This window comes from Glycine max, chromosome 17, assembly GCF_000004515.6.
Source record: "Glycine max cultivar Williams 82 chromosome 17, Glycine_max_v4.0, whole genome shotgun sequence".
In the NCBI taxonomy this organism is placed as follows: Eukaryota; Viridiplantae; Streptophyta; class Magnoliopsida; order Fabales; family Fabaceae; genus Glycine; species Glycine max.
The window spans coordinates 1,440,409-1,467,471 of NC_038253.2; the positions used below are offsets into that span (position 1 = coordinate 1,440,409).

Here is a 27,063-nt window from a genome sequence, read left to right on the forward strand (position 1 = left end):
TTTTTTAAAAAAAATTTGTTTCAAAGATTAAATTTAAAAAAGGTCATTAGTGGAGATAAAAAGAAGTTAATTAGATAAAAAAAAGAGTAAGACAATAATTTTCAACAATTTTAAGAATAGTTCTAACAAAAACTGTAAATATGGACATCTTTAATAGTAAATAGGTTTTTAAATTTTTGGAGGCAAATTCCAAATGATTAGGTTGTCCACTGGTGCACCAAAAATAAAAGGCAGTTGGATTTGAAATTGAGAAATATGGTAAAACACCCTAAATCTTTCAATGTGAGACCGCTGATATAGGGATTAGAGCATTTTGCTTACCCTAAACACTAAATCGCAAACTCCCTTGTTCCAGATTTGTTATAGATTTTGCAGATTTGGATTGCGATTTGTTATAGATTTTGCAGATTTGGATTTCAATTTGTTTCAGATATGGACTGCGATTAGTTACAGATTTGGGCTTCGATTTGTTTTGGGTTTGAGTTGCAATTTGACTTGCGATTTGTTTTCCGAGTCCCAAATCTCGCACCAACTACGGGGAAAGTAACGAAAACACGTTCAAATTTTATGAAATGCCAGTGTGTTGAGGATGATTAATTGAGTTGATTAAGTTAAGATTTTGGTTAATTTATTTGATTAGCTTGACAAGGTTGGTATTTGAGTGTGTTTAAGATGATGTTGTATTTTAAACCCAAACAAAGGCAGTGTTGTAGAAGGTTGTTTCCTATTTTCCTCATCGCAAAGTTAGCCCTTAACCACACCAAACACAACAGAAAAACCACTTATATTGTAGGCATCTTACATACACCTAATCTATTCTTTCAAGATTGTAACACTGTTCAACGTAAAATTCGTAGAACGCTCCCATAATTGGATTGAGTTATATGATATCTTTGTCGAATCAAAAACTCAAAAGCGTGCTATACTGCTATCAAAATTAGTTGGCACTGTCTGATCAAACCTGTAATATATTCCATATTGGATTGGATTGCTTGTTACTTGTTGTATTGAAAATATAATCTCTCTTCTTTTTTATTTTAATGCAGGGTCTTTTTTATCTCGATAAAAAAATTAGAGATTAATTCATTTAAGAATTAGAGATTTTTTTTTAATTTATTTATAGAAATCTAACTCAGGTACAACATGTTTACAACCAATTGAGTTAAACATTTTTAGTATGTTTCTGAGTGAATTATGCGCTGTAAATTTTCTGGACTATTTTAAAATATAATAAATATTAACAATTTCAATACGTTTCTAAACTTTGTAAAATATCGATTTTTAATTTTTGAACAAAACTTTAAACTCCATTGAATAATTAAAAAAACAACACAGGGCAGTCATTAAGATCACAACATCACCATTTAGGGAACAAATGGTTGGTAAAATAAGTTATGAAAGAAAAGATTAAAGATTAAAACTAATTAAAAAAACTTTTATTTAAAGACTAAAAATTAAATTATTAAAATTTATCAACTAAGAATTTAGTTAATCCTACATATAAATAAATTTAACTAATTTTTATCATATTTGATTATATTATCTGTAAAACACTCTTTATTTAATAATGATTAATTTTTTTATTCTAGTTATAAGTTTGAATGAAAGAAATTTTAGAAAAATATATTTTAATTAAAATTAAAAGAGGTTAATTATTTTTTAGTTAATATGAAATAAATTTTTTTGTTTATATTTGAGTTGGAAGGAAATAATTATTTAATTAGTGTGAATTATTAGATTTTGAGCATGTGTACGAATCGTCTTAAACAGATCAGACTTGGTTGGACAGTCAAGTATTGCGGATAGAAAAGGCTAACGATAATTACGATATACTAGAAAAATAGAAAATCGACTCTTTTATTCGTGGAAACCCCAATCAAAATTTTAGACAATATTATCCCATTTATCATATCCAGCCTGTTCAAGTATCATTTGCATTAAAAAAAGGTCCCGTATGATTTACATTAAATTAAATAACACGTGCATCATAATCAAATAGTTTTCTAGATCTCTCCTTCTGGTAGAACACCAATTAAATATTTAATATAATGTTCAGAGGAAAAAAAATTATATACTGATATAAAAATATTTCATGATAATTTATTATGTATTATAAATTTATTAATTTATAAAATAATTATATTAAAGTATTTCAAATAGTAATTTATGATTAGGTGACACTCTAAAATTGTACATATACATTAAATTCTAATATTTATTATATTAATAAAATTATATATCTATTCCTATAAGTAAATTAGTTTGACCTTATATACAATTGTAATTTTGGTATTTATAGTTTTCTAAATTTACAATTTTGATTTTCTTAATTAATTTTTAATTGTAAATTTGATTTCTTATTTGTATAAATTAATAATTTTGATTCCTGGATTGGATTATTAACTAACATGTGATTAGTAGAATTGACACGTTAGTTATAACTTAAAATTTTAAAATAATTAGTAATTTTTAATTAATTTATATTTAATTTTGGTAAAAAATAATAATTTGTAATTAACTTATTAACTCTATTAATCACAATTATTAATTATTACTTAATAATCTAACAAACGAATTGAAATCATGAATTTATAAAATCAAAAGATGAAATTTATAATTTAACCAAATATTTAAACTCAATAAGTCAATATGACTCAATTATATGCTTTAAGATCGATCGATTGTACTTTTGTTTCCTTCAAAAATTAACGTGGCACTAAGTTATAATTATTTTTCATGTACACAATTTGTTGGTTAAAAAAGCTTATTTATTGAATAATTAAATAAGTTTTTCTACTAAAAAAAATTAAAAATTAACTTAAATAAATTATCCAACATAATATTTGTAAAGAGGATTTATAGAGGTAAATGTGACATTTTAATGTTAAATGCAATGGGTAAAATGATATTTCAATTCAAATTTAAATAGTTATTAATAACGTACAAAGTCTAGCTCTGAAGGTGATTATTGCAACTTTCACAAGAAGCTAGGATCGATGCCCAACCATAGAATGTCATAGTCCTATCTAAGACTTATATAAAAAAAATGAATAGACCAGTGTGAAGGGGAGAAGCTGGGTGCATATGCGTCAAATAGAAACCCCAAATACTTCCTAATTATATAAAGAAACCCCAAATAGTGAATTTTATAGTTTATCTTCTGAAACACACAACTCGCACTTTAGAATAATAGACTCTTTTCTTTTTCTGGTATGGCTGCGGCGAAAATCAAATATTTTCTATAAGATCGAGTCTGGATGCGATCGATAATACCGGCCGGCAGTATATAATTTCGTGCAATGAGCAAATATTTTGCCTCTATTTTTCAGAGAAATCATGTGGTCTCGATCTAAATTATGTTCCATTATTCACCATGAGTAGCAATTTATCAATAAAAAAATCCCCTCGTGGTTCATCACTGAGCAGATAGGAGTAAAAATATACAACATGTCCAATAATAATTTTATAATCGGAACTAATTTTGACATAATAGCAACATGTTCAGCATTTATTGATTAATTAGTATGTTATCAATTTCCAATTTGACTCAAAAATCGATACGCGAAGGAATATACGAATCACTAGAAATTCTTAGCATGCTGTGAATTACTATTACTTATTATTATTATAAATTATATTTATTAAATAAAACTAAACCCTGATAATTTATACTCATTATCGTTTATGGTAGGAATTAAGTTATTTAACAATAATTTGTATTCGAGTAGTAGTTTGTAATAGAGTTATTTTCTTCAATAACTTTTCATAAATATTGAGTTTTATCTATTTAATCGTTCGATTTTTTTTATTTATAGATTGTATTAAGTCTAAGTATTTACAAAATATTAACTATCAAACGTTTTCACTAAAAGAAACTATCAAACGATTTTTTTAATGTTTAATATTTATTTTAAAAATATAAGTGTATATTAACTAAAATATAATCTCAATATAATAATCTAATTGACTTAAAATTTGACAAGCATTATCATTGAAATAATACTAAAATATTTAATAGTTATATTATTTAAATTTAATAGAAACAAAGAGTTTTTTTTTTGCTGAAAAAATGTCTTCTATCAATTATTAATTATTAAATGAAAGTAATAATCTAAACCTATTTGATAGTTGATTATATATTTTTTTAGAAATAATACACTTACAATAATTTATACAAAATCTCTCTCCTCCTTCTTATAATTTATTATATTTTAAATTCACATTTATATTCTTTTATTTTCTTTTTCTCCCTTAATTATATATTTTGTTGTATAATAAGTAAAAAAAAATCTATTTTTTATTGACATATATTAGTTTGTAAAAAATGTGAGTAGAGATTTGAATCCGTGACATTCTCTCTCCTTCCTTTTTTTACACTTTTTAATTTTTATTCCCAATTATTAGATCAATTTTATATATCTAATAATTAATTATATTTGATTTGGAAAATATACAAATTAAATCAAATATAATTTTAGGGTTAGCTACGGGTTATATTTGGAGATAGTCTAACTCAATATTAATATTATACGTTGTTTTAAGGCATACTATTGTTTAAAAAAAACACTAAATTATAAGAATTGCAGTATTAACTTAAAATAATGTAATTTCATAATATTTTTATATTGATATAATTTATTTAACTATAATTATTTTATTTTCCTAATTCTAGAAGTTTTTGAGTAGTTCATCATAAATAATTTTTAAATCTAAAAAATTGATCTGGATCCTTATTTAAACATTATCACGACAAATTATTAGTCGACTCATCATTTCTTCTTCTTCTGAGAATTAGTCGTCATATAACAATAGCTAATAAGTTAACCCCATTCAAATATGGTGTACTATCCAAAATACAATGCATATAATAAATTATTTCATAGCAATTTCGAAAGAAATTTAAGTCACTGAAGTAAAAATTAAGTGTTCGTTTAAAATATATACAACTCTCACCAACATATTGTTATATTTTTTTTCTCAAAAACAGTTGTCACGCAGTTTTTTTTCAAATTGTTTAAAAATTCCCAAAAAAATTAATTTAACGTAGCAGATGATTTCATACGGAAGACAAATTTTATCGGCTTAAAAAGTGGCAAAACATAAATTATTCACGTGTTGTGATTTTAATGGACTGAACACGAGAAGTTCTGTTTGATATAATTGGTATAAATTATTGGTTAAAATAATATAGAATGGGAGGCAGTGTGTATTTAAGGGCTGAAGGGAGAGCTTCCACTCCACACAGCAAAGCCAGCTAGGGCTTGAGATCTCATATATCATGGCTACCTCCATGGTGAAGCTTATGCTTTTCTCTGCTCTCATACTCTTGTCCTTGCAAGCAGTTGTGTCTGTAACACCACTGCATTTTCAACATCCACTAGACCCTTTAACCAAACAAGAGATAAGTCTTGTCCAAACCATAGTCCAAAACAAGTACCCAAGCTCAAGTAACAGGTTGAGCTTCCACTACATTGGACTCGACGAACCTGAAAAGGATGCCATCCTCAAATGGGAATCCATCAAACCAACTGTTATAACTGTCCCTCGCAAAGCCTTGGCCATTGTTATAATCAACAGCCAAACCCACGAGATCTTAATTGATCTAAAGGCAAGGCGCATTGTCTCCGACAATATTCACTCCGGGAATGGCTTCCCTACCCTTTCCGTTGATGAACAAGTCGTTGCCATAGAGCTGCCACTGAAATACGGTCCATTCATTGAGTCAGTGAACAAGAGAGGGCTGAACCTCTCTGAGGTGGTGTGTTCCACATTCACAATGGGGTGGTTTGGAGAAACCAAGGACAGAAGGACAGTGAGAGTGGAATGCTTCATGAAAGAAAGCAGCCCCAATATCTGGGTGAGGCCTATCAGTGGACTCACAATGGTGGTTGACCTTGAACTCATGAAGATCGTTCAGTATCACGACGGTGGCATTATACCAGTACCAACTGCCGACAACACTGAATACCGCTTTTCACATCAGAACCCACCATTCGGTCCAAGACAACATAGTCTAGCAACCCATCAACCACAGGGTCCAGGCTTCCAAATCAACGGACACAGTATTAGGTACTTACTACTTAGCTACGTAACTAATTAATGTTCTTTATTTATGCATGCAAGTATTTATTATTTCGTTAATTTGTTGATCGATCAGTTGGGCCAACTGGAAGTTCCATATTGGATTTGATCCACGTGCCGGAATTGTAATATCACTGGCATCCATTTATGATTTGGAGAAGCACAAATCTCGTAGAGTGTTATACAAAGGTTACATTTCTGAGCTGTTTGTGCCATACCAAGACCCAACAGATGATTTTTACTATAAGACTTTCTTTGATGCTGGAGAGTTTGGGTTTGGTCTCTCCACGGTCTCATTGGTGCCCAACCGTGATTGCCCATCGAATGCTCAGTTCCTAGATACATATGTTCACGCTGCTGATGGTACTCCGTTACTCATCAAGAACGCAATCTGTGTCTTTGAACAATATGGCAGCATCATGTGGCGTCACACCGAAACAGGCATTCCCAATGAATCGGTACGTGTCTTTTTTGTAGTATTATTAATAATACTGATCCTCCTTACTAGATAGCTAGTAACACATTTGTCTTTTTTCTAGTATTATTAATTATTTTGATTTTAAATAATTAATTTTACGTGTTGGCTTTTGACAGTTCGAAGAAACGAGAACGGAAGTCAACTTAGTGGTAAGAACTGTTGTTACCGTGGGCAACTACGATAACATCATTGATTGGGAGTTTAAAACAAGTGGCTCAATCAAACCCTCGGTATGTATAATTATAATTTCCTATAATGTATATAGCACGTTGGGATAACAAATTTAATCTATTAATTGAAGCCATAGCACAAATAACAAATGTTATAATCGATCTTACTATTATTTAAACATTTAAAAAAACGGTATATTTACTGTCTTGATTATTCTTTACGAAATGTTATTTTATTAAGAAAATAGACGGTCCACTAGGATCCATTATTTCTGTAGTTGATCATGTACAATGTATAGACACCACGTGATTCACGTACGAACCCCGAGGGACTTTGCCTCGCATGCCATTTGAACTGTGCATGCGTGCATGCTTGAATGTGTTTACCCGAGAGCACAGATGATTAAAAATCTAATTTTTAAAATTAAAATGCTTTGTCTAGTCTCTAATTATATTACTACTCCTCTAATTAATCCTTGAACATATATATTCAAATACAGATTGCTCTCTCGGGTATATTGGAAATTAAGGGAGTGGATATTAAGCACAAGAGTGAGATCAAGAGCGATCAACATGGTATCTTGGTGTCGGCAAACAGCATTGGTGTTTACCACGACCACTTCTACATTTACCATCTTGACCTTGACATTGATGGTGTTGCCAACTCTTTTGAGAAGACAAGTTTGAAGACTGTAAGAGTGACAGATGGAAGTTCGAAGAGGAAAAGCTATTGGACAACTGAGGTTGAAACTGCCAAGACTGAAAATGATGCAAAGATAATACTTGGGTTGAGCCCTGGTGAGCTTTCAGTGGTGAATCCTAACAAGAAAACCTCTGTTGGAAATGATGTGGGATACCGTTTGATTCCAGCAATCCCAGCTCATCCTCTTCTCACAGATGACGATTATCCACAAATACGTGGCGCTTTTACCAATTTCAATGTGTGGGTCACTCCATACAATAGGACTGAGAAGTGGGCTGGTGGACTCTACGTTGATCACAGCCATGGAGATGATACTTTAGCCGTTTGGACCAAAAAGTATATATGATGATCAATTATTTTTTAGTTATTTTTAAACTTTCAAATTAGTTTTTAGTGTCTTAATTGATCAGATATATATGTATGATTGAACTCAACAACTTACACACTGACTTTATTATATTTTAATTGAAAATGATTGCAGGAATAGAGACATTAACAACAAGGACATTGTGCTGTGGCACGTTGTGGGAATTCATCATGTTCCAGCACAGGAAGACTTCCCCATAATGCCATTATTGAGCACTGCATTCGAGCTCAGGCCAACCAATTTCTTCGAGAGGAATCCGGTTCTTAAAACACTTTCTCCCCCGGATGTCCAATGGCCTGGTTGCCCCAAGTAAAACTAGCTAGCCAGCCATTTCCATTATATTAGTGTGCTTCGAGTGCTACAACTAGATGTGTTCCTTGGATAATGTGAAATGCGATCTGCTTATTGCATGTGCAAGAATAATGATTTGATATGTATTGCTTATTATTATATCAATGAGAAGTTTACTTGAACTTGACACCGATTTGGCTATCCAGTTAAAAAAATACAGTATTTATTTTACATAACTAAATTTATAATAAAAAATGTTTAAATATATGTTTGAATATTCCTCAAATAATGACTTTTTTTATGTTTTAATACTCTTGAATTAGACCTTTTTATGACATGATCTAGCAATAAGAATAATTTTTAAAATGAAATTTAAATTCAAAGAAAATACTTTATATGAAATACCACGTATATGAAGGTGTGAAATTCAGGTATTTAATTGTTCCTTAAATAAACCACACTGATATGATATAATATAAGATTTTTAGGTACTTTCTAAGCAACTGCTAGCAAAACCTTTTTCTCACCAAAGCATCAATAACAATATAATATAAATTGCTCTAATATATGCAAAATCAATGAACACTTGAAAGCATATATGTTCAGATTTTAATTTCTTAATAACGAGCTTTTCTTCCTGGTTACTAACCAGAAAATCGGCTCGATCTCTTTGGTTGGGTTATAGATCTCCTAGCCTCTCTTTTGCTCCTATTAATTTCTCTTATATACTACAAATTTGATTGTAGGATGTCTAATCTACTTGTGATCTGCTAACACATGCATACCGATATGCTATATAGCATCAAAACAGCATTGATCAAACCGTGATAAAAGTAGGAAGAAATCATGGGTAGCTCCAACTTCTTTTTTCCCCTTATCTCTGTCGATGCATGTAGATGAAGCTACAAAACTACCATTAATAAAATTAAGAGGGAAATGATAAAGCATAAAGATTAATATTCTTCCTTCATATCCCTTTAACAATTGCTACACAATGTTAAAAAGTCTCCAACCAAAAAAAAAAAAAAAAGAAACCAAGAGGAAAAGAGCATCAACCAACCATGCATCCATGGGTCAACATCTAGTTTAGGAAATTCAAAATTAAAAGAAAATACATAATAATATTAAATATCTAATAAAAATAAATTGTTTATAGCCTTTTGGGCCTTTCTTCACCATCTATTTGGTCCATTGCATTTAGAGGCCTATAATTATCACCAATGAAGAACCAGAAAGCTAGACACAGACTAAATGCCAAAAATGGATATATGAATAGCATTTTCCATTTAATAATTAACTAGCGGAGAAGCTGAAGCCTTGGTGTCCTTCAGCCGCAGAAGATCATCAATCAGGTTCGGTAAATTGTTGTAGGATGAAGCCCCTTCTCCAACAGCTTCTCTGGCCTTTCTTACAAACTCTTCTGCACGCCGTCTGATTTCTAGAGCTTCATCACCACCGTCCATCAACCGCCTCACAGCCTTCTCAATACTATCTCCGCTCACCAACTTGCTTCTTGAGCTGTGACTCCAGCATCAACTTCAGGGATCATGCATGTCATCATGACCTGCTGCAAGGTAATGGATGAAGTAGACTTTGAGTTTGAGTGACTCCATATCATCGTGCTAGACAACTCTGATTCTGAACTTAACAGCCACTCACTCAGATTGCATTGCTTTATTATAGGACCCTGTAGCGTACCGGAACCTGTCCTGTCATCTGGGGATGAGAATCGAAGCTCAATTTATCGTTTTTTAGATGCTCTTCACCTACCAGTATTTACTACTACAAATTCCGTTTCATACGTGTATGTGAAAAGGTTTTTTTAATACTACTATAAACAATCAAAATTATTTTTTGTAGTATTACGTTAAAAATTAAAATGATCCTTTTTTCTGATGTTTATTTATTTATAACTGAATACTTATTAGTTATTATAGATTGGGGACTTACTATTACTTTCAAGTTCACACTTACACAGTTTTACTTTTGGATTGAAATATAAGTAAAAACTAGTATGATATCCTTCTGTTTACACGAGTTACTTTCATTTTCATGCATATTTGAAATATATTTGTTTTAAAAAATATTTTTATATTAAGATAAAATAATTAGTTATTTATATTCTCTAAAAAATAATAAAAGTATTCAAACAGATAAAGTAATTCATTCAAATCCTGATTTTTTAAGCAAGTCAAGTCATGAACTATTATAGGATATTTGAAAATTGGAGACCAATATTCATGTTCCTATCCGTTTCCATTTTAATAGAATTTATATTTATTATGTATTATGTAAAAATTAATTATTTTATATTAAATTATTAAAAATTTATTTGTTAATAATATTAACATTTTAACAAAACTAACAGCTAATATGAGTTGATAAAAAACCTAAAAATACATTTATTTAAATAAAATATCATATAATAAGTAAGGACATGCAAATAGATATATATCCAACCAAATATTTATTTAAAAAATCAGATAATGTTTACATCTAATCAAAGTACATATTTTTCGTCAAAGACAAGATAGGTTCAGGTAGACTGCACGGGTTTGTGTTTTTTGTCTGGCATAATTGAAGATTTTTTATGTAATAAAAAAATTTAGAAACATTTTATTTACAATATTAGTTGAATTTATTTTTTAATAAATATTTTTAAAATAAAATTTATTTCAATACATTTCTAATGCATTCATCTAAGAAAATTTATCATTGTTATAAAAATATTTGTTTTTGACAAAAAAGACCAAAAAAATCTTAAAAAAGAACAGCCGTCAAAATTTGAATAGAGGTTAATATAGTTAGTAATTTAAGTTATATATTGATTTATTACTTAGATAATAGAATGTGCGGAGAGGCAAGGCCAAGATCTGTTCAGTAGGGCAAAGTCGAAAAGGAACTACACCGAAAATTTTAGCACTGCCACTTAAAAGACTATATTTACTTCAACAAAGGATATGACTCCACGAGATAGTATGTTATGAGAGCTAAGAACGTGATGCCTCGTGGGAAGTTTCTCCGAGTCAAGTTGAGAGGAATTAGTTTTTTTTTTCATGTAAATGTATTATAATGTAATTAACTTGCAATCTTTTTTTAGTTGTGTTGATTTTAGTACAATCAGAATCACTCTTCCAATTAGTGTGAAAGTTTTGTGTAGGTGTTTACAAAATTTTAATTTACAGATAAAATCGCTCTACTTATGTGATTCTATGTATTAAATGATTATCAAAATTATGAATTTATAAAGTGATTATTTTTCTTAACGTATAAAATTTTAAAATAATAAAAGATATATAAAAGAAAATTTTCTTTTGTGATATATTATGTATTTGGTCATCCCAAATAAAATATTGCTTGAGGTACTGCAGCCTGAAGATTACTAACACAACTCTCGCATGAAATCATTAGGGAACAAGAATAGGATTTTCAAATTGATCCAATTTTAGTACTTCAAGGAAAAAAGGGCTGTTAGTGGTTGTTACAGTGGATGGATCAGATTTTTTTAATAGCAGAAGCTTTTCTTCCTCCACTTGTACTTGGTTACCAACCAGAAAGGTTGGCTCTCTGTTGCTGTGTTATAGATCTCCTTGTCTTTCTTTTTTGCTCCTATTTATTACTTCAAATTTAATTCTAGGAAGTTTAATCTACTTGTGAGCTGCTATACGTACGGTAATGATTAGTTAGTGTCAGTGTCATAGTACTGAAAAGGTAATTAGGTAAGGTAAGATAAACCCAAGAGAAAACAAAACAGATCAGAGTCTGACAAATGTAGGAATAAACCATGTTTAGTTCTAACTTCTAACTCTCAGTAAAAACAGGAATGTTATATTAGAAAAGGGCAAAGCTATATCAGACATTAGAATATGCTTGCTGAGAAAGAATTAGGAATGAACTTTCTTACGTCGCAAAGTTCATCATGTCTTTGAGCTTCACCATCGTCCACTTCTGACTTCTCCATCCTAATGTTTGAAAAGCCGGAAGACATTTCAATTGCCAAAGGTACAATAGCAACAAAGAAATCTAGAAAAATTCAGCAATATAGAATAACAAGTGTTGTACATCAACCTTATTATTTTATTTTTCTGGTCTGGTTCTGGCATCTGTTAAATGATATCAAGCAATGGATATCAGACTCTTTAAGTAATGGGTAAAATAGATCAGAGTGTGTATAAACAAATGGGAAACTGATTTTTTTTTTTTAAAATAGTTTCAAAGATTAAATTAAAAAAGGTCACTTAATATTTTCCTTTAACCATGTCGCTATCTACCACAAAATGTTAAGTGACCTTTTTTTAATTTAATCTTTGAAACTATTTTCTTAAAACAAAATTCAGTTTCCCATTTGCTTATACACAGTCTGATCTATTTTACCCTTTACTTAAAAGACTTTGATCCATTGCTTAATATTATTTAACAGGTGCCAGCACCAGACCAGAAAAATAAAATAAGATTTTCAAATTGATCCAATTTTGTTCAAGAAATAAAGGGCTTTTAGTGGTTGTTAAAGGGGATAGTTCAGATTTTCTAAATATCAGGAGCTTTTCTTGCTTGTACTTGGTTACTAACCAGAAGGTTGGCTGTGTTATATATCTCCTTGTCTTTCTTTATTGTTCCTATCTTAATCTTAATATATATAAAGCAAGAATCTTCTCCAAATATTAATGCCAGAAGTTTATGTTTTCGTGTTTCAAACAATGACAATGCATATCTATTTTGTTGGTTACTCATTATCTCCGCAATCAAAGGATGAGGCTTTCGTTAATTAGTCATGCTATTTATGGAAACAACTCATAATTCTGCATGAAATCTATGCACATCATACATGATTGCACATCTTAAATAAATATATCTGACAAGTTATCTTTCTAAAAAAAATTCAATTTTTATGATTTGACAATTTTTAAATTATTTTAATTATGATGAAATAAAAATTATGATTGCTGCATTTCACTATAAAATTATACATCATTATATGAACATAATATATATTTTTGTAAAATGCCTCTTACAACAAGCCCTTGCAACGCAAGAGTCGACGATCTAGTTTATCTTATATACTACAAATTTGAATCTAGGATGTCTTATCTACTTGTGGTCTGCTAATACTGATATGAGTACTGAAAAAGTAAGGGAAGATAATTAAACCCAAGAAAACAAAACTGATCCCAGAACGTGATAAAAGTAGGAATAAACATAGTATCTCTGGAAAAAACAGTAATGTTATCCTAGATCAGAACAAAGCTAAATACATCAGAATATCCTTGTTGAGACAAGATAGGGAATGGACTTTCTTAGGTCACTAATTAAGGCTCATCATGCCTGTGAGCTTCCTCATCATCCACTTTTCCATGCTAAATGTTTGAAAAGCCAGAAGACATTTCAGTAGCCAAAGGTTTAAGAGAAAGAAAGAAATGTAGACAAACTCAGCAACATATAGAATAACAAGTGTTGCACATCAACCTTATTATTTTACTTTTCTGGTCTGGTTCTGACACCTGTTAAAATGATATCAGGCAAGTGAAATAGACCAGAATGTGGATAAGCAAATGGGAGGAATACACCTTATTTTCATCCTCCTCGTATGGGGGTAAAAGTCCCAATAACCACAGTTGTTAGGCAATGGGGGTTGGAACATGCCAACAAATTTTTATTGTTTTTATCATTAATTTTATTAATATCTGAGAAAGAGGCAACCATTACTAGCAGATAGCACAAACAACACAGTAATTTGAAAGAAAGGTCATCTCGGGTTACTGGTGAACTGTGTTTCTTCTTAAAACTGATCGAAAGATACTTTTTGCTTTGTGTTTCTTAGGAGAAAAGAGAGAAAACCTGTTGCCTTAATGTGCTTAACTGCTTATAGACAAAGAGAGTTGAGAAAATTGACTATTGAGTATATCTAAATATTCAAAGCTTTGAACTCACCAAAGTAGCTACGGTGCAAATATAGCAATAGATAGGTATCTGCCCAAGACCACACATGCTTTTTGCGAGCTCAAACAAGTATCACCGTAGGAAATAAAAAGAAAGACAATACTTGAATGAAAAATTTAGCAAAACATTTTGCATTTGAGTAAAGCAATCTATATAACTATTGAAGTCCTTACCCAGTACGTACTAGTATAATTTTGTGTAATTTTTTAATTTTTCCATTTAAATATTTATAAAACATCAACATCGAAGTAAATCATAGTAAGATTTGAATGTCCCGACTGACTAGACGGGGTCAACGCAGCCAAATATATTAACGAGCAGGGCAACAAACTTAGAAATTGTGTCATTGACGTAAGAGACTTTGGTAACAAAGAAAAATACGTATGTTTCTTTTCTGATTAATGAAAAATACGTGTTACAATCAATCAGTAATCATATACCAGTTTATTTTTTTAGGTTTTCCTTATCAATGTGGATGCATTTATGACCATTGAAGAAGCAACTAAATGCGAAAAATACATATATTAATGAGTATTTGATTAAGCGAGAAGCCTGGCGTGCCTGAGAAGTATAAGATGATGAATCAGGGCCGTTAAATTGTTGTGAGATGAACCTCCTTCTAGAACAGCTTGTCTGGCCTTTTGGGCAAAGTCTTTTGCTCGCCGTCTAATTTCTAGAGCTTCATCAGAAGCGTCCATCAAGCGTCTGACACCCTTCTGAATATGATCTCTGGTGACCAAGTTGAGTCTATCACCAATCCCAATGGGGGTCCACTCCACAGCTCCAACCTCCACCCCAATCCCCCTAACCTCTGTTATCAGCTTTTCGTTGTAAAACTGTTCTCCATGCACAGGCCAAGTCAGCATCGGAATCCCCGCACTCACCGCCTCCACCGTCGAGTTCCAGCCGCAGTGCGTGAGGAAGGCACCAATGGCCGGGTGCCCAAGTATAATCATCTGTGGGGCCCATCCCCTTATAATCATCCCCTTGTCTTCATTTGTCTCTTCAAAACCCTTGGGCAGCCACTTCTCCTTCTCTTCCTCCTTCTCATGCTCTTTCCCTTTCTTCTCCGGAACCACCCATATGAAATCATGTCCCGATGCTTGGATCCCGCATGCTATCTCGTATAGTTGTTTATCCTGGAAATAGCAAAGGCTTCCGAAGCATATGTAGACGACCGAGTTTTCTCTCTTTGAGTCAAGCCAAGCCACACACTCGTGCATACTCACCACGCTCTTCTGTCCCCTCTCTGCTTTCTCTTGAGCGGTTCTGCCTATTAGAGAGGCAGGGCCAAGATGCCAAGCCTTGTGGCCCGTGGTTTTCTCGTAGTAGCGGGTGTACTCTTCTCCATCGAGTTCCGTAAAGCTGTTGACGATGAGGCCATAGCTTTTGAGCTCTGTCTCCAGCACGGTTTCAAGGAATTTGGTCAATTCCTTTGGCGGTGTTGCGTTGAGGGTGATGGGGTGAGGGAGACTCTGAATGATGGGAGAATCGGAAGACTCGGAGGAGGAGTGTATGGCGCAGATGGTGAAGAGGGAGAAGCCGTTGAAGGCAAGTCTGGGGATGCGAAGCTTTTTGGCCAAGTCATCCACCCAGGGGAAGAGAAAGTCGGCGACGATGCAATCGGGTGGCTGCTGCTCCACGAAGTCCTCGATGGGGGGTTGGAGCATGGCGGTGGCACTGAACACCTTGCCGAGGCTGTCCAAGTCGGAGACGGCGGAGATGTTTTCGATGCCGTCGGGAAGACCCACCTCATGGGAGGGGAACTGAACGGTGTGGAGGCGGAGGAGAGGGTGGGAGGGGAGGGATTTGCGGAGGATTTGGGCGTTGGAGGGGGTGGTGATGATGGTGACGTGGTGGCCGCGAGTGGAGAAGAGTGTGGCCATGTCGCAGAGAGGGATCATGTGACCCGCTGCTAGGAAATGAATGAAGTAGAGTTTGAGTGGCTTTCTTTCCTCCATCGCCCTCACGCTTCAGAAGATAATATAACTCTTAATTGCATTTGTCTTCCTCATACTAGTACTGTTTTATACAAGAGAATATTTTGCTGTAGCATAGTGCTCCAAATGGAAAAAATACAACCAACAATAGATACTGACGCTTATACAACATTCACTTAAGAATTATCGTATTCGTATTTAATTTACGATTATTAATTTACAAAATCTAGTTATACTTGTGCCGTATACGGTAGGAGAGGATCTGAATTCCTAAACAACTGTGGATCGAGGTGTCAATAGTCTAATAGTAAGAAACGAACTCGATCATGTCTAAAAAAAATATATATGTTGGATTTTATTATCAAATATGAAAGATTTTGTTCATAGACAATATGTTATATTTAAAAAATTCCTTCACAAAAACAAAATTTAAGTCGAGAGGTGTGATTTATCTAATACAAGTAAGTTTTTAAAATAAATATATGTACTTTAATAATTTTAAACATTGTCAAAATATAAGTCTTATGACCCAATCAAAGTAGTTAAATTTTTGAGAAAATATATACTTAAGTTTGATTCTTACATAATATTGGAAATGAATAAAAAATTTAAATATGATTAAATTTTAAATTAGTCTTATAATCCTATGGAAAAGCCAAAATTTTTAATTAAGTGATTAAAAAAAAGTACAAACCATATATACATATATTAAGAAAGTGACTAATTTCAAACATGATGATTTAATAGAAATTAATTTTTAAACATTGAAAAAGTGTATATACCTTGAGAAAAATAAGATAAAAGAAAACATATTTAATTGAAAAGATCCATTATATAATGTAATAGAAAAAAAAATAAAAAATATTTATTAAATGTTAATATTTTGTTGAAAATAGGACTCTAATACCATCTAAGAGTTTATAATGTTAGAGATCTAATTCAACTCCAAAAATTAATTTAAGGAATAAGAGTTGTCTCTCATTTATATATTTTAATGTAAGATTAGTTTTAGTCGTGGGACTTGAATTATTTTTATAATATTTTTTTTGATGTTCAAATATCACACCACTATCTTAAGCAACTTTATATATACTTGATGAAATTTAAGTCAGCAACTCTGGATTTGACAATTTATTTGAGTTTTTGTTTCATCAACAGCACATGATGTTACTTTCCAGGCCATTGACTATAGGAAAAATATAGGGACTATCGAACAGTAGGAAGTTGCCACATGGCTGTGTCGAATAGCACTCTGGCTTATTTTCTAGCCGCCACCATTCTTAATGTGAACAAACCAAGTCAGCTAAATCACAGTAAACCTTTTGACCCCAAATAGCAAGTTTGATTGAGTTGCCGATCTATTTGGATAATTAAACAATCTTTTAAACCAATAGTTCAAGGACGATGGCTAGGGTGTCACAGTTGAAAAAACTTTGGCACCGTGCCATAGTTGATATGAACGGTTCAGATGTTGCACCCACTATTCAAGGACTGATTAATTTTATTGGTTTATGAAAATAAGAATGATTTTGTAATTTTTTTAATCCCATATAATATTACACGTAACTCAATTCCATATTGAAATCTGATTTACAAACTGGCCGCCAATTACAAGGTGGTGAAGTTACAGCGATATTTTTTTGCAAAAATTTAGGAGCTAAGAAGGGTGCATGATTGGTAAGCCATTCAAAATGTATTGCTATAACTCAGCATCAATATTTTTCTAATAACCACGAGTACTCTAAGGGAGCATATAAAATTAAAATATTTTGTTGTGAAAGAAGAAGTTTAGAAATAAAGGGTATAAATATAATATATTATTACAAACCTTATGATAGATGACCTTTTAATAAAGGAATTAACGTTCAAGATATCTATAAAATATACTGAAAGTATGTGTATTATTGCTATTATTATTATTAATGATCATGAAGCATAATTTATCTTGTGTATTTAGATACATTCTAAGCTCATTTATGATATGTTTTAAATTACCTGTACTCTGTGTTTGGATGTATATCTGTATTAGAGTAATATTACTAGTTTTTGCCTTTAATAAAAACATTATGTTAGACCAATTATATATTCCTAACTAAGGATTATATTAAGGGAAAATTTAATTTGTACTACGTAAAAATGACTATATTGATTAAGTGATATACAATCGTTATGACTCGAATTAGTTTTTATTCTTAATATTGAAATTATGATATACCTAATATATAAAATAATTTAGTCATTTTAATGTGTATTATGTTAGTTTAATCTATTTATTTATTTAGTCCATAATGTTTAATAATATTATATGACTCAAGTGGAAGAATGTTAGAATTAATGTTTCAAAGACATTTGATTTATGTAAGGACTAATAAATAAATAATTAATAATTAAGAACTAAATTATAATTGAATTAAATAGGAAATTTTTTTACAAGTAATTATTACTTGATGGAAGTAATAATTAAAAAGGAATCAAACAAATAAGTATTCTATCTCATCTCTTCTCAATCACAATCATAAATAAACAGAAAAAATTGTCAAGAGAAAAATTTATGAAGAAATATATACAATATTTATTCATTATTTATGAGAATAATGGATTTAAAAATCCAGTTTATTTCCAATAACTATTAATATAGAAAAGCCTTGTAATTTTAAGATTTACGGTCTCTGAATTGTTTAAGATAATGAATGAGGGAGGTTAAGTTATTGTATGATGAGCCACCCTCTTGAACAGCATTTGCAGCCGTTTTCTGAAAGTTTAGTGCTTGGCGTCTGATTTGCTGAGCCTCAGCAGCACCGTCCATGAGCCTCCTCACAGCCTTCTCTATGCGATCTCTTCCCACCAGCTTCTGACTCTGGAAATAAGCACTGAGGGTCCACTCCTCTACACCCACCTCCACCCCAATACCCCGCACCTGTGTTATTAACTTCTCGTTGTAGAACTGATCGCTGTGCACCGGCCACGTAATCATGGGAACCCCAGCACTCACCGCCTCCACCGTGGAGTTCCACCCACAATGCGTCAAAAACGCACCGACAGCAGGGTGCTCCAGAATCAGCACCTGTGGGGCCCACCCCTTGATAATCATCCCCTTCTTCCTCTCTTCAAAACCCTCTGGCAGCCACTTCTCCTTCTCTTCCTCGCTCTCGTCTTCCTTCCCTTTCTTCTCCGGAACCACCCATATGAATTCATAACCCGATGCTTCCATCCCGCATGCAATCTCGTAAAGCTGTTTATCCGGAAAATAGCAGAGGGTCCCAAAACTTATGTACACCACCGAGTTGTCTCGCTTGGAGTCGAGCCAACTCAGGCACTCGTTCGCACTCACCACGCTCTTCTGGCCCCTCTCTGCTTTCTCCAGAGCGGTTCTGCGAACGAGGGACGCTGGGCCAAGGTGCCAGGCCCTGTGGCCCGTGGTTTTCTCGTAGTGGCGGAGGTACTCTTCACCGTCAAGCTCGGCGAAGTTGTTGATGATGAAACCGTTGCTCTTGAGCGCCACCGTGAGAAGGGGTTCCAAGAAATCACGCGCGTCCTTGGGTGGGGCTGAGTTGATGGTGATGTGGTGAGGGAAATCTGGAATGACGAAGGGACCATCGATGCGGTGCGTTTTGACGGACTCCATGGCGCAAATGGCGAAGAGGGAGAATCCGTTGAAGACCAGCCTAGGGATGCGGAGCCTGTTTGCCAAGTCATCCACCCAGTAGTACATGAAATCGGCGACTATGCAGTCCGGTGGGTCCCGCTCCACGAAACTCTCGATGGGTTCGCGGAGCAGTATGGTGGCGGCGACGTAGATTCTGTAGAATTTTTCGAGGTCGGTGACGGTGAATATGTTTTCGACGCCGTCAGGGAGGCCTGCTTCTTGAGAAGGGAACTCGAAGGTGTGGACGCGCAAGTTTTTGGACTGGTGAAGGATTTGGGCGTTGGAAGGGGTGGTGATGATGGTCACGTGGTGGCCACGTGAGGCGAAGAATTGGGCTATGTCGCATAGAGGGATCATGTGACCCGCTGCCAGGTATGGAATGAAGTAAAGTTTTAGTGGCTGTTCTTTCAAGTCCATTTTGATAAAACAGAACAGAAAACTCTTTTGCCTTCAGCTTTTTTCCTTTGCATGCTACTTTATACTTGAAACTTTTTTGGAAACAAGTTTTGATAAACCATGGTTCTTGTCGTTGATCGATCCACCTTCGCTCCATCCATATGTGATAAACACTGAAGTTCTTGTGTTAAAGACACTTGTCCATTTTATTGATGCATGTTACAGACTGACTTACAGAAAAGGTGAAGTTAGGAGAATTCGTTTCTTCCACATATGGAATTAGGTGGAAAAACAGTTAATTAAACAAAGTAAACCCAAGAAATTTGAATGAGTCAATTTGGAATTCATTTATCAACAGATTTTTTTTTTCTTCCATATTGAATTAATTTCAATAATCCTTTTAGTTGTTTTTTGATAGATGTAACTGTGGTGGCTTGCTAATAAGAAATTTTTAGAATTAAAAATATAAACCAAAATTCAAATTTTTTTTTTGTTAGATTTTATCAAATATTTTTTGTTGTTGAATTCTATGTGAATGAAAGCTAATATTTTTTAAAACAGGAGGACAAGACAAAACATGTAAGTTGGCTAATGACGCCTTTGTTTCTAGAATCAATGGAGACTGTGTCTACATTAACAATTTAGAGTAGGCGTAGGCTAGGATGGTCAACGAATCAAATTTGTGTTGGGTGGTGAGGTAATAAAAAATAATTTATTGACCGTTGGATTTATGAATATTATAATGGACAGTTAAATATATTTTAATAGACAGTTGTTTTTGTATTGTTTTACCCCTTAACTATTTTAAATATAAATAGTCATGAACATAAAATTGTCTTAGTATCTCGACCTTTTGTTAACATAAATCATTAATTAGAATGACTGACAAATGATTAAAGAGTTAGTTTTTTGATTTAGTGGTTGTTGTAATTCCCTTTCATCCGATTGTTGCGTGTCCTTCTCTCTCTGCTATCAAATCTGGATTAGAATTTTTAATTTTCCCAAAAGAGAACAGAAGCTGAAAGTGAAGATGGGCAATGGGGATCGGGTGGATGATGAGGTTGCCGGTATTCAAAGGTCAAAGGATCCAATTATTAATTCTATTCACTCGGTAAAACCCCCCCGCAAATCCCTAAATTAGGAGCCCAAACCCAAAAAAATTAACAAAAATTATTTAAAAAAGGGAAAGGGGTACAAAGAGAATAAAAAAAATCCCAAATCTTGAAAAAGACTCAAGGAGGATACGGCCAATTAGTACTGTAGAGGAATTAGGTTAAAAATATTAATTTAAATTCACTAAAAAAATAATTTAAATATATAAATATTAACGAGTACAATTCTCTTTCTATCTCAATGGGCAAAATAGTAATTAAATTACACAAAGAACAAAAATGTCTTTAAAAAACTCAAAATACGAACAGAATTTTACAACTGGATTACATTTCTTTGTCCTTCCTGAAGAGCCTGTTTTGCCTTTTGAGCGGCTTCTGATGTTGTGAGCTTCATCGGAATCGTCCATCAACCTCTGAATGCTATCTCTGCTCACCATTCACCAGCTTCTCCCTCTCCCCATAACTAATGCCAAGCCACTCTGTGGCACCCACCTCCACCCCAATCCCATGCATCTCTCATCGGAACCCCAGCAGTAACAGCCTCCAAGGGCTGGATTTGCGAAGGATTTGGGCGTAGGAGGGAGTGGTAATCACCGTCACGTGCTGCCCGCGTGAGGCGAAGAGTGTTGCTATGTTGCAGAGAGGGATCAAATGCCCCTGTGACAGGTAAGGAATAAAAGTGAAGTTTCAGTGGTCGTTGTTGAAGATCCATGGCTAACACACCAATTTCACGCTTATATATATACTTTTTTGTTTTTTTGTAAATGAGGTTGAAAACGATAAGAGAACTAGATTTTATTTTCAGCAACCCATTGTAGCGGACAAGGTTACGGTATGACTCAAGCTAAAGCTTCCCACCGAGCAAATTTACATAACTAGGGTAATTTTTAAAAAAAAATTATAAAAAGTAAATAAATTTTGAAAATATTATAAAATATGAATAAACTTATTTTAAATCACCACTTCATATAAAAAAAAGTCGTCTTTTAAAATATGATCTAAAACTGTAATTTTTTTTTTAATATTGAAATTGTAATTTGAAACACAATTTCAAGTATTTTACATTTAAAAAATACTGAAATTATGTTTCAAATATGACTCAAAATATTTTATATTTTATTTTTAAAAAATTATGACATTGTATTTTAAAGCCCAACTTGAAGTCGCATTTTTAAAAAAATTACCCAGTTATGTAGGATGCGTAAGCGTGAAACTCGCTATCATTTTGGATGGTATTAGAATTCAAAAATTTAAATGATATTGTCGTAGTTATAATAGGATGGTGAAATAAATAAAAAATTGTTTTCCAAGAAATAAAAAACTTTGGGAGTCGTGTTCAACCTTTATTTAAGAAAAATATCAAAAAAAAAAATAGTCTATGATTTGAGAAAAAAGATTCAGAAGTTGTTTACACACGAAGAAAATATTAATATCCCACACTTTGGTCATGAAGACGTTACCTTTAAATTAAGTGTGCTAAAAAAAAAATGATTTTCAAAGTCAAAGGATTCATTTGGAATTAGTCAATTGATAGAGTACTGACATGGTGAGTCTAGTCACCATTCTAAGTGACAGAAATGCACATATAAAGAAGAAGGTGTAACCATTCATTTTATTTTGTTTTAAATTTTACAAAATAAATAGATTGTGTCCAAAATGAAAAAGGTGCATGTGTTAGAAAAAAGTGGTGTAAATAGTTGTGTTCATTTTATTTCAAACTAGGCCCAGAACAAAAAAGGGGTGCATGTATGAAAGACCTGGTGTGAAGAACGTTTCTATTTTGTTTCAGATTTTGCTAAAACCGACCACGCCCAAAACGAAAAGAAAAAGGTGCATGTAATAAAAACAAGTTGTAAACATCAATTGTTTGATGCTGCAAAGCTTTAATAATAATGTCACACAACTTCAAATCAAGCCCCGACAATGGTGGCTTTCGAACAAACAAATAAAACCCCTTTGCTCAATGGCGCATTATTCTTAATAAATTCGAAAAAAGAAAAAAAAAAGTAAGAGGTTACTGTTTGAGTTCTTGAAAGAATGCTGCTGCGTAGAAAGGTGCGTCTGCAATGAGAGAAGGGATGAGCTATTTTTTTATATGGGTGGAGAAGAGGGAGGAACCTTGGAATTGGGAGAGGAGGGGGAACAGGTAGAGGGGTCTCTCCCTTCACCTCCATGCTATTCCTTTTTCTTTTTACTTTTATCTTATGTTGTCTCATGATCTAATCAATTCTCTTTAAGAGTTTAATAGATTATAAAATGTATTTTTTTTCTTTTATTAGTTATTATTTTTTCTAAAATTTTAGACTTTTTCTTCTTTTTTTTTCTTTTTCATTTTTTTCTCTCTTTTACGTTTTCTTGTTTCCTTTTTTTTTTTTTGCTTCTTACTTATTTTCCACTTTTTTTTTACGTTTTCTTTCTTTTTTTCCTTCTTTTTCTTTCTTTCTTTTTTTCTTTTCATTTTTTATACGTTTTCTTTTTTTTTCTCTTCTCATTTCTTTACGTTTTTTTTTCTATTACGTTTTCTTTCTTCTTTTTTTCTTTTCTTTTTTATCTCTTTTTTCTTTTCTTTATTTTTTTGTTTTCTCTGTTTTTTTTTTTACTTTTTTTTTAATCCAGATAAAATTAGAGTATGACAAATATGGTTAATATTGAACTAATAAGATTAAAATGATTATGTTCATGAAAATGTTACCCTAAATTTAAATATTATATTTTTTATGTAACATTTTTTCATCTAATTTTAACTAACATATGTTGATTTTATATGTACAGTGATACAATTCATATATCTATAAAAAAAATATCAATAAATTTCGGAAATTACTTAAAGAAAAAAACACGTATTTTATCTAAAAATGATTTAAAGTTCAAGTTTATAAATGACAAATGATTTTGCAAAGGCCGTTTCGGATTGTAGAGACCATAAACCATGCTCTGCCATAGTTCATATGATTTATCTAACCTACTACATCACTCCTAAGACTATCTTTTATTTACTAAGGTAGTTTTGTATTCTGCCTCTGGCATGATTGTTACGTCTGCACTGATAATATATATGGAAGGCATTGATGTGCATTACTGGCATTGAATCTCCTACTGTTGTTCTTGTTTGATTCATATTAATACATATTTGAATATAAAATGGAGATTTATGGAAAATAATTGGGTCATAGATGGCTAAGGGAAAGCTAATATTATATAAATGTTGGTAAAAAGCAGATTATCATGGTCTGTGTAAATTTTACCATCTGTTTATAGATAGCTGTTTTTGTGTTTTTGGTTATATTAATATCTTTCCTGTTTTCTCATCATGCAACAACAATGATAGATGAGCTTCAGTTGTGACATTCAAGTGGCAACTATTTTTGATGATGCAGGGATTATTTGTTATTGAAGGGGCTATTTTCTAAATTTAGCTTTCAAATTATTGTCTTGTATTTTGGTGTCTTAAATTTTACTTTGTATCCTGTGAGATTTAATTTGGTATACATTGGTTATATTAGTGAGATTCAATTCGGTAGACTTGATAAAGTAAAAAGAAAAGAAAAAAAAGAGAGAGAGATTCAATTTGGTATATGGTTATATTAGTGAGATTCAAACTAGTTTTTTTTTTTTTATGTGAACATTTATTATAGTTAGCATCATATCTTTAGGAATTACTATAGTAAAATTATGTTTTTAGTGGTAGTTAACAATCTGTGATCTTTGTTACTTTGCAGAAATTCATGGCATATATGGAAGGCTTAGAAAAGTCATTTCTTTCAAGGACTACTTTTTGCGGAAAAGTCATTGTCTTTTTGCCAATGCAGGTACTATTTTTTTTAAACTATTATATTATGTTTTGGTGTCTTAAATTGTACTTCGGATTTAGTGAGATTAAACTTGTTTGTTTGTGGTGAGCTTATGGTTACATGAGATTCAAACTAATTTTATGTTTCAATTTTCATTTGTTGGAAAATATATATATTTCATGTTTAGTTCTAAATTTATATTTTTAAAATATAATTGGAGAAAAATATATTTATAATTGTGAAATTTGAGTTAATTTAATAGTCAATTTTGATTAATAATGATAATAATTTATTCACTTTATTATCGATTTTAATAAAATAACAAATAAATTAATATTTTTATAATTTTTTATTAGCATAAGTCAAAAGAAAAAGATTTTCAGCACTTTAAAGGAAATTAATAAAAAATCTGAAAGAAAAAACATTGAAAAAGGATTGAACAGCAAGCAATACAGGCTTAGCGTGCACCCTTGCTTAGCGGACAAGTTTAGGCTTAGCGCACACTCTCGCTTAGTGGGCAAGTTCATGCTTGGAGTGCAGTCTCACTCAGAGCGCAACCCAAACTTAGCGCGAGAAAGTCCACGAGGAAGCCCAGATACGCACTTAGCACGAAAGTCTGCACTTAGCACGAGGTTAGCGTGAAAAGTAAGTTACCTCAGACCTATAAAAGAAGTATGAAACATAAGGAAAATACACAGAGTCTCAGAGTTATCCAAAGTCTGAGTCTATCCTTTAGGAGAAACTCTCATCCTTAGTTATTTCACTTTTTTTTAGCTATTAGTCATCCCGTCTCTTCTTCTATTAGCCCTGAAATGTAAAGCCTATCATCACTATAAGAAGCTAAACCCCTTTTGTTGAGAGTCTAGAAGCCAAACTCTTGTAATTCTTTCCTATTATCTATTTAGTGCAATTCTGTTTCTATTATTCTTTTATGTGTTTTTTTGTCATTATGGTGTGATTATCCATATAATGTTTAAAGGATAATGAATTGAAAAATAATTATTTTCTAAAAAACTCGGAAAAGGTATCTAAATAAATTTATTATTAGAAATAGATTGACATTTGTTTTTCCTACAATAATTTTTGCATTTCTTATCTTAATGTGGTTTGTTATTATTGTCCTTGCATAAAAATTTGGGGGAAAATGATAAATAAACTAGATCTTTCGTGCGAGAAATCAAAGATTATTGTATTCTAACTTCATCTTTTCGTATTTAAACTATTATTTCTTTTTTTTTTGTTATCTTTCTTCTTCTTTTTTTTACCCCCAATTTTCACACTTACAATTTTTTTTCTCTTATATTTTTTCTCATTGTTTAATAATTAAGTTTACATTATACAACCAAATTCTCACATGTGAATTCGACACTTGGACTTTTATTTTAATATTTACTACTTGTAATAAAATTAGTACGTTTGCCATAAGTTAACATATATAAATGCAGAAAGTGTAATTATTTAATTTTGAATTAAAGATTTTATAAATGAAATATTTCTAATTATTTGATTAAATTACAAATTTTAGAGGAAATTTGGATATTTTATAAATAAAAAAATTATATCTATTCTCTTTTTTCGGTTGTTTTTTTTTTGGAAAATTTTTAGAGCGAGGAACTTTTACCAAAAAGTGAAAACAATTTGATTTTTTACATTTGAAGTGATTTTAAATTATTACTAAAGAGAAGATATAAGTCGTAATAGATGTTACGATAGTAAAAGAAAATAGTAACATTTGTTATTTTTTTTAATTGAACTTGTAATTTTTATTATTTCAGTTTAATTTTTTATTTTATTCATGTCTTTAAAGTTGTAAATTTTTTTAACTTAACACTTTGAATTTTTCTTTTATGACTTTGAATTTTTATTGTTTGCTGTAGGAGAAAAGGAAGGACATGAACGGACAAAAGGTGAAGAGAATTTGAGAAGTGAGATGAGAATGAAATCGCCTCAAGTCATAAGTATTTCGTTTTACGTTTAATTATTATGTGGACTGATTATTTACTAAATTTTTAATTAGATCTATGATTTATTATTAAATTCTTAAATTTTTAATTATTTTTTAATTAGGTCTCTACGTTAAGGATTAATTAAAAAATACAGATTTAAAGATCTAATTAAAATTGTAAAATAGTTAGACATGCAATCAGATTA

The 27,063-nt window shown here is 31.8% G+C and overlaps 3 protein-coding genes and 1 long non-coding RNA gene across 4 annotated transcripts; 2 read left to right on the plus strand and 2 right to left on the minus strand.

Moving 5' to 3' along the window:
* Positions 1-5,247: 5,247 nt before the first annotated feature.
* On the plus strand, positions 5,248-8,283 carry DAO (copper amino oxidase). The gene is made up of 5 exons (NM_001250282.2): positions 5,248-6,069; positions 6,158-6,539; positions 6,676-6,789; positions 7,230-7,768; positions 7,914-8,283. The coding sequence occupies exons 1-5, from the start codon at positions 5,279-5,281 to the stop codon at positions 8,110-8,112; spliced, it is 2,025 nt and encodes a 674-aa protein (NP_001237211.2). The 5' UTR covers positions 5,248-5,278; the 3' UTR covers positions 8,113-8,283.
* A 6,109-nt stretch (positions 8,284-14,392) lies between these two features.
* On the minus strand, positions 14,393-16,234 carry LOC100782720 (UDP-glucose flavonoid 3-O-glucosyltransferase 7). The gene has a single exon (XM_006600260.4). It carries the CDS (start codon positions 15,986-15,988, stop codon positions 14,567-14,569), a length of 1,422 nt encoding a protein of 473 aa, XP_006600323.2. The 5' UTR covers positions 15,989-16,234; the 3' UTR covers positions 14,393-14,566.
* A 2,124-nt stretch (positions 16,235-18,358) lies between these two features.
* Positions 18,359-20,473, minus strand: LOC100783255 (UDP-glucose flavonoid 3-O-glucosyltransferase 7). The gene has a single exon (XM_003550468.5). The coding sequence runs from the start codon at positions 20,028-20,030 to the stop codon at positions 18,621-18,623; it is 1,410 nt and encodes a 469-aa protein (XP_003550516.1). The 5' UTR covers positions 20,031-20,473; the 3' UTR covers positions 18,359-18,620.
* Positions 20,474-21,442: 969 nt separating this feature from the next.
* Positions 21,443-26,949, plus strand: LOC102659483 (uncharacterized). Its single transcript, XR_418961.4, has 3 exons — positions 21,443-21,787; positions 24,841-24,930; positions 26,790-26,949. It is a non-coding gene; the product is annotated as an uncharacterized lncRNA (long non-coding RNA).
* Positions 26,950-27,063: the final 114 nt, after the last annotated feature.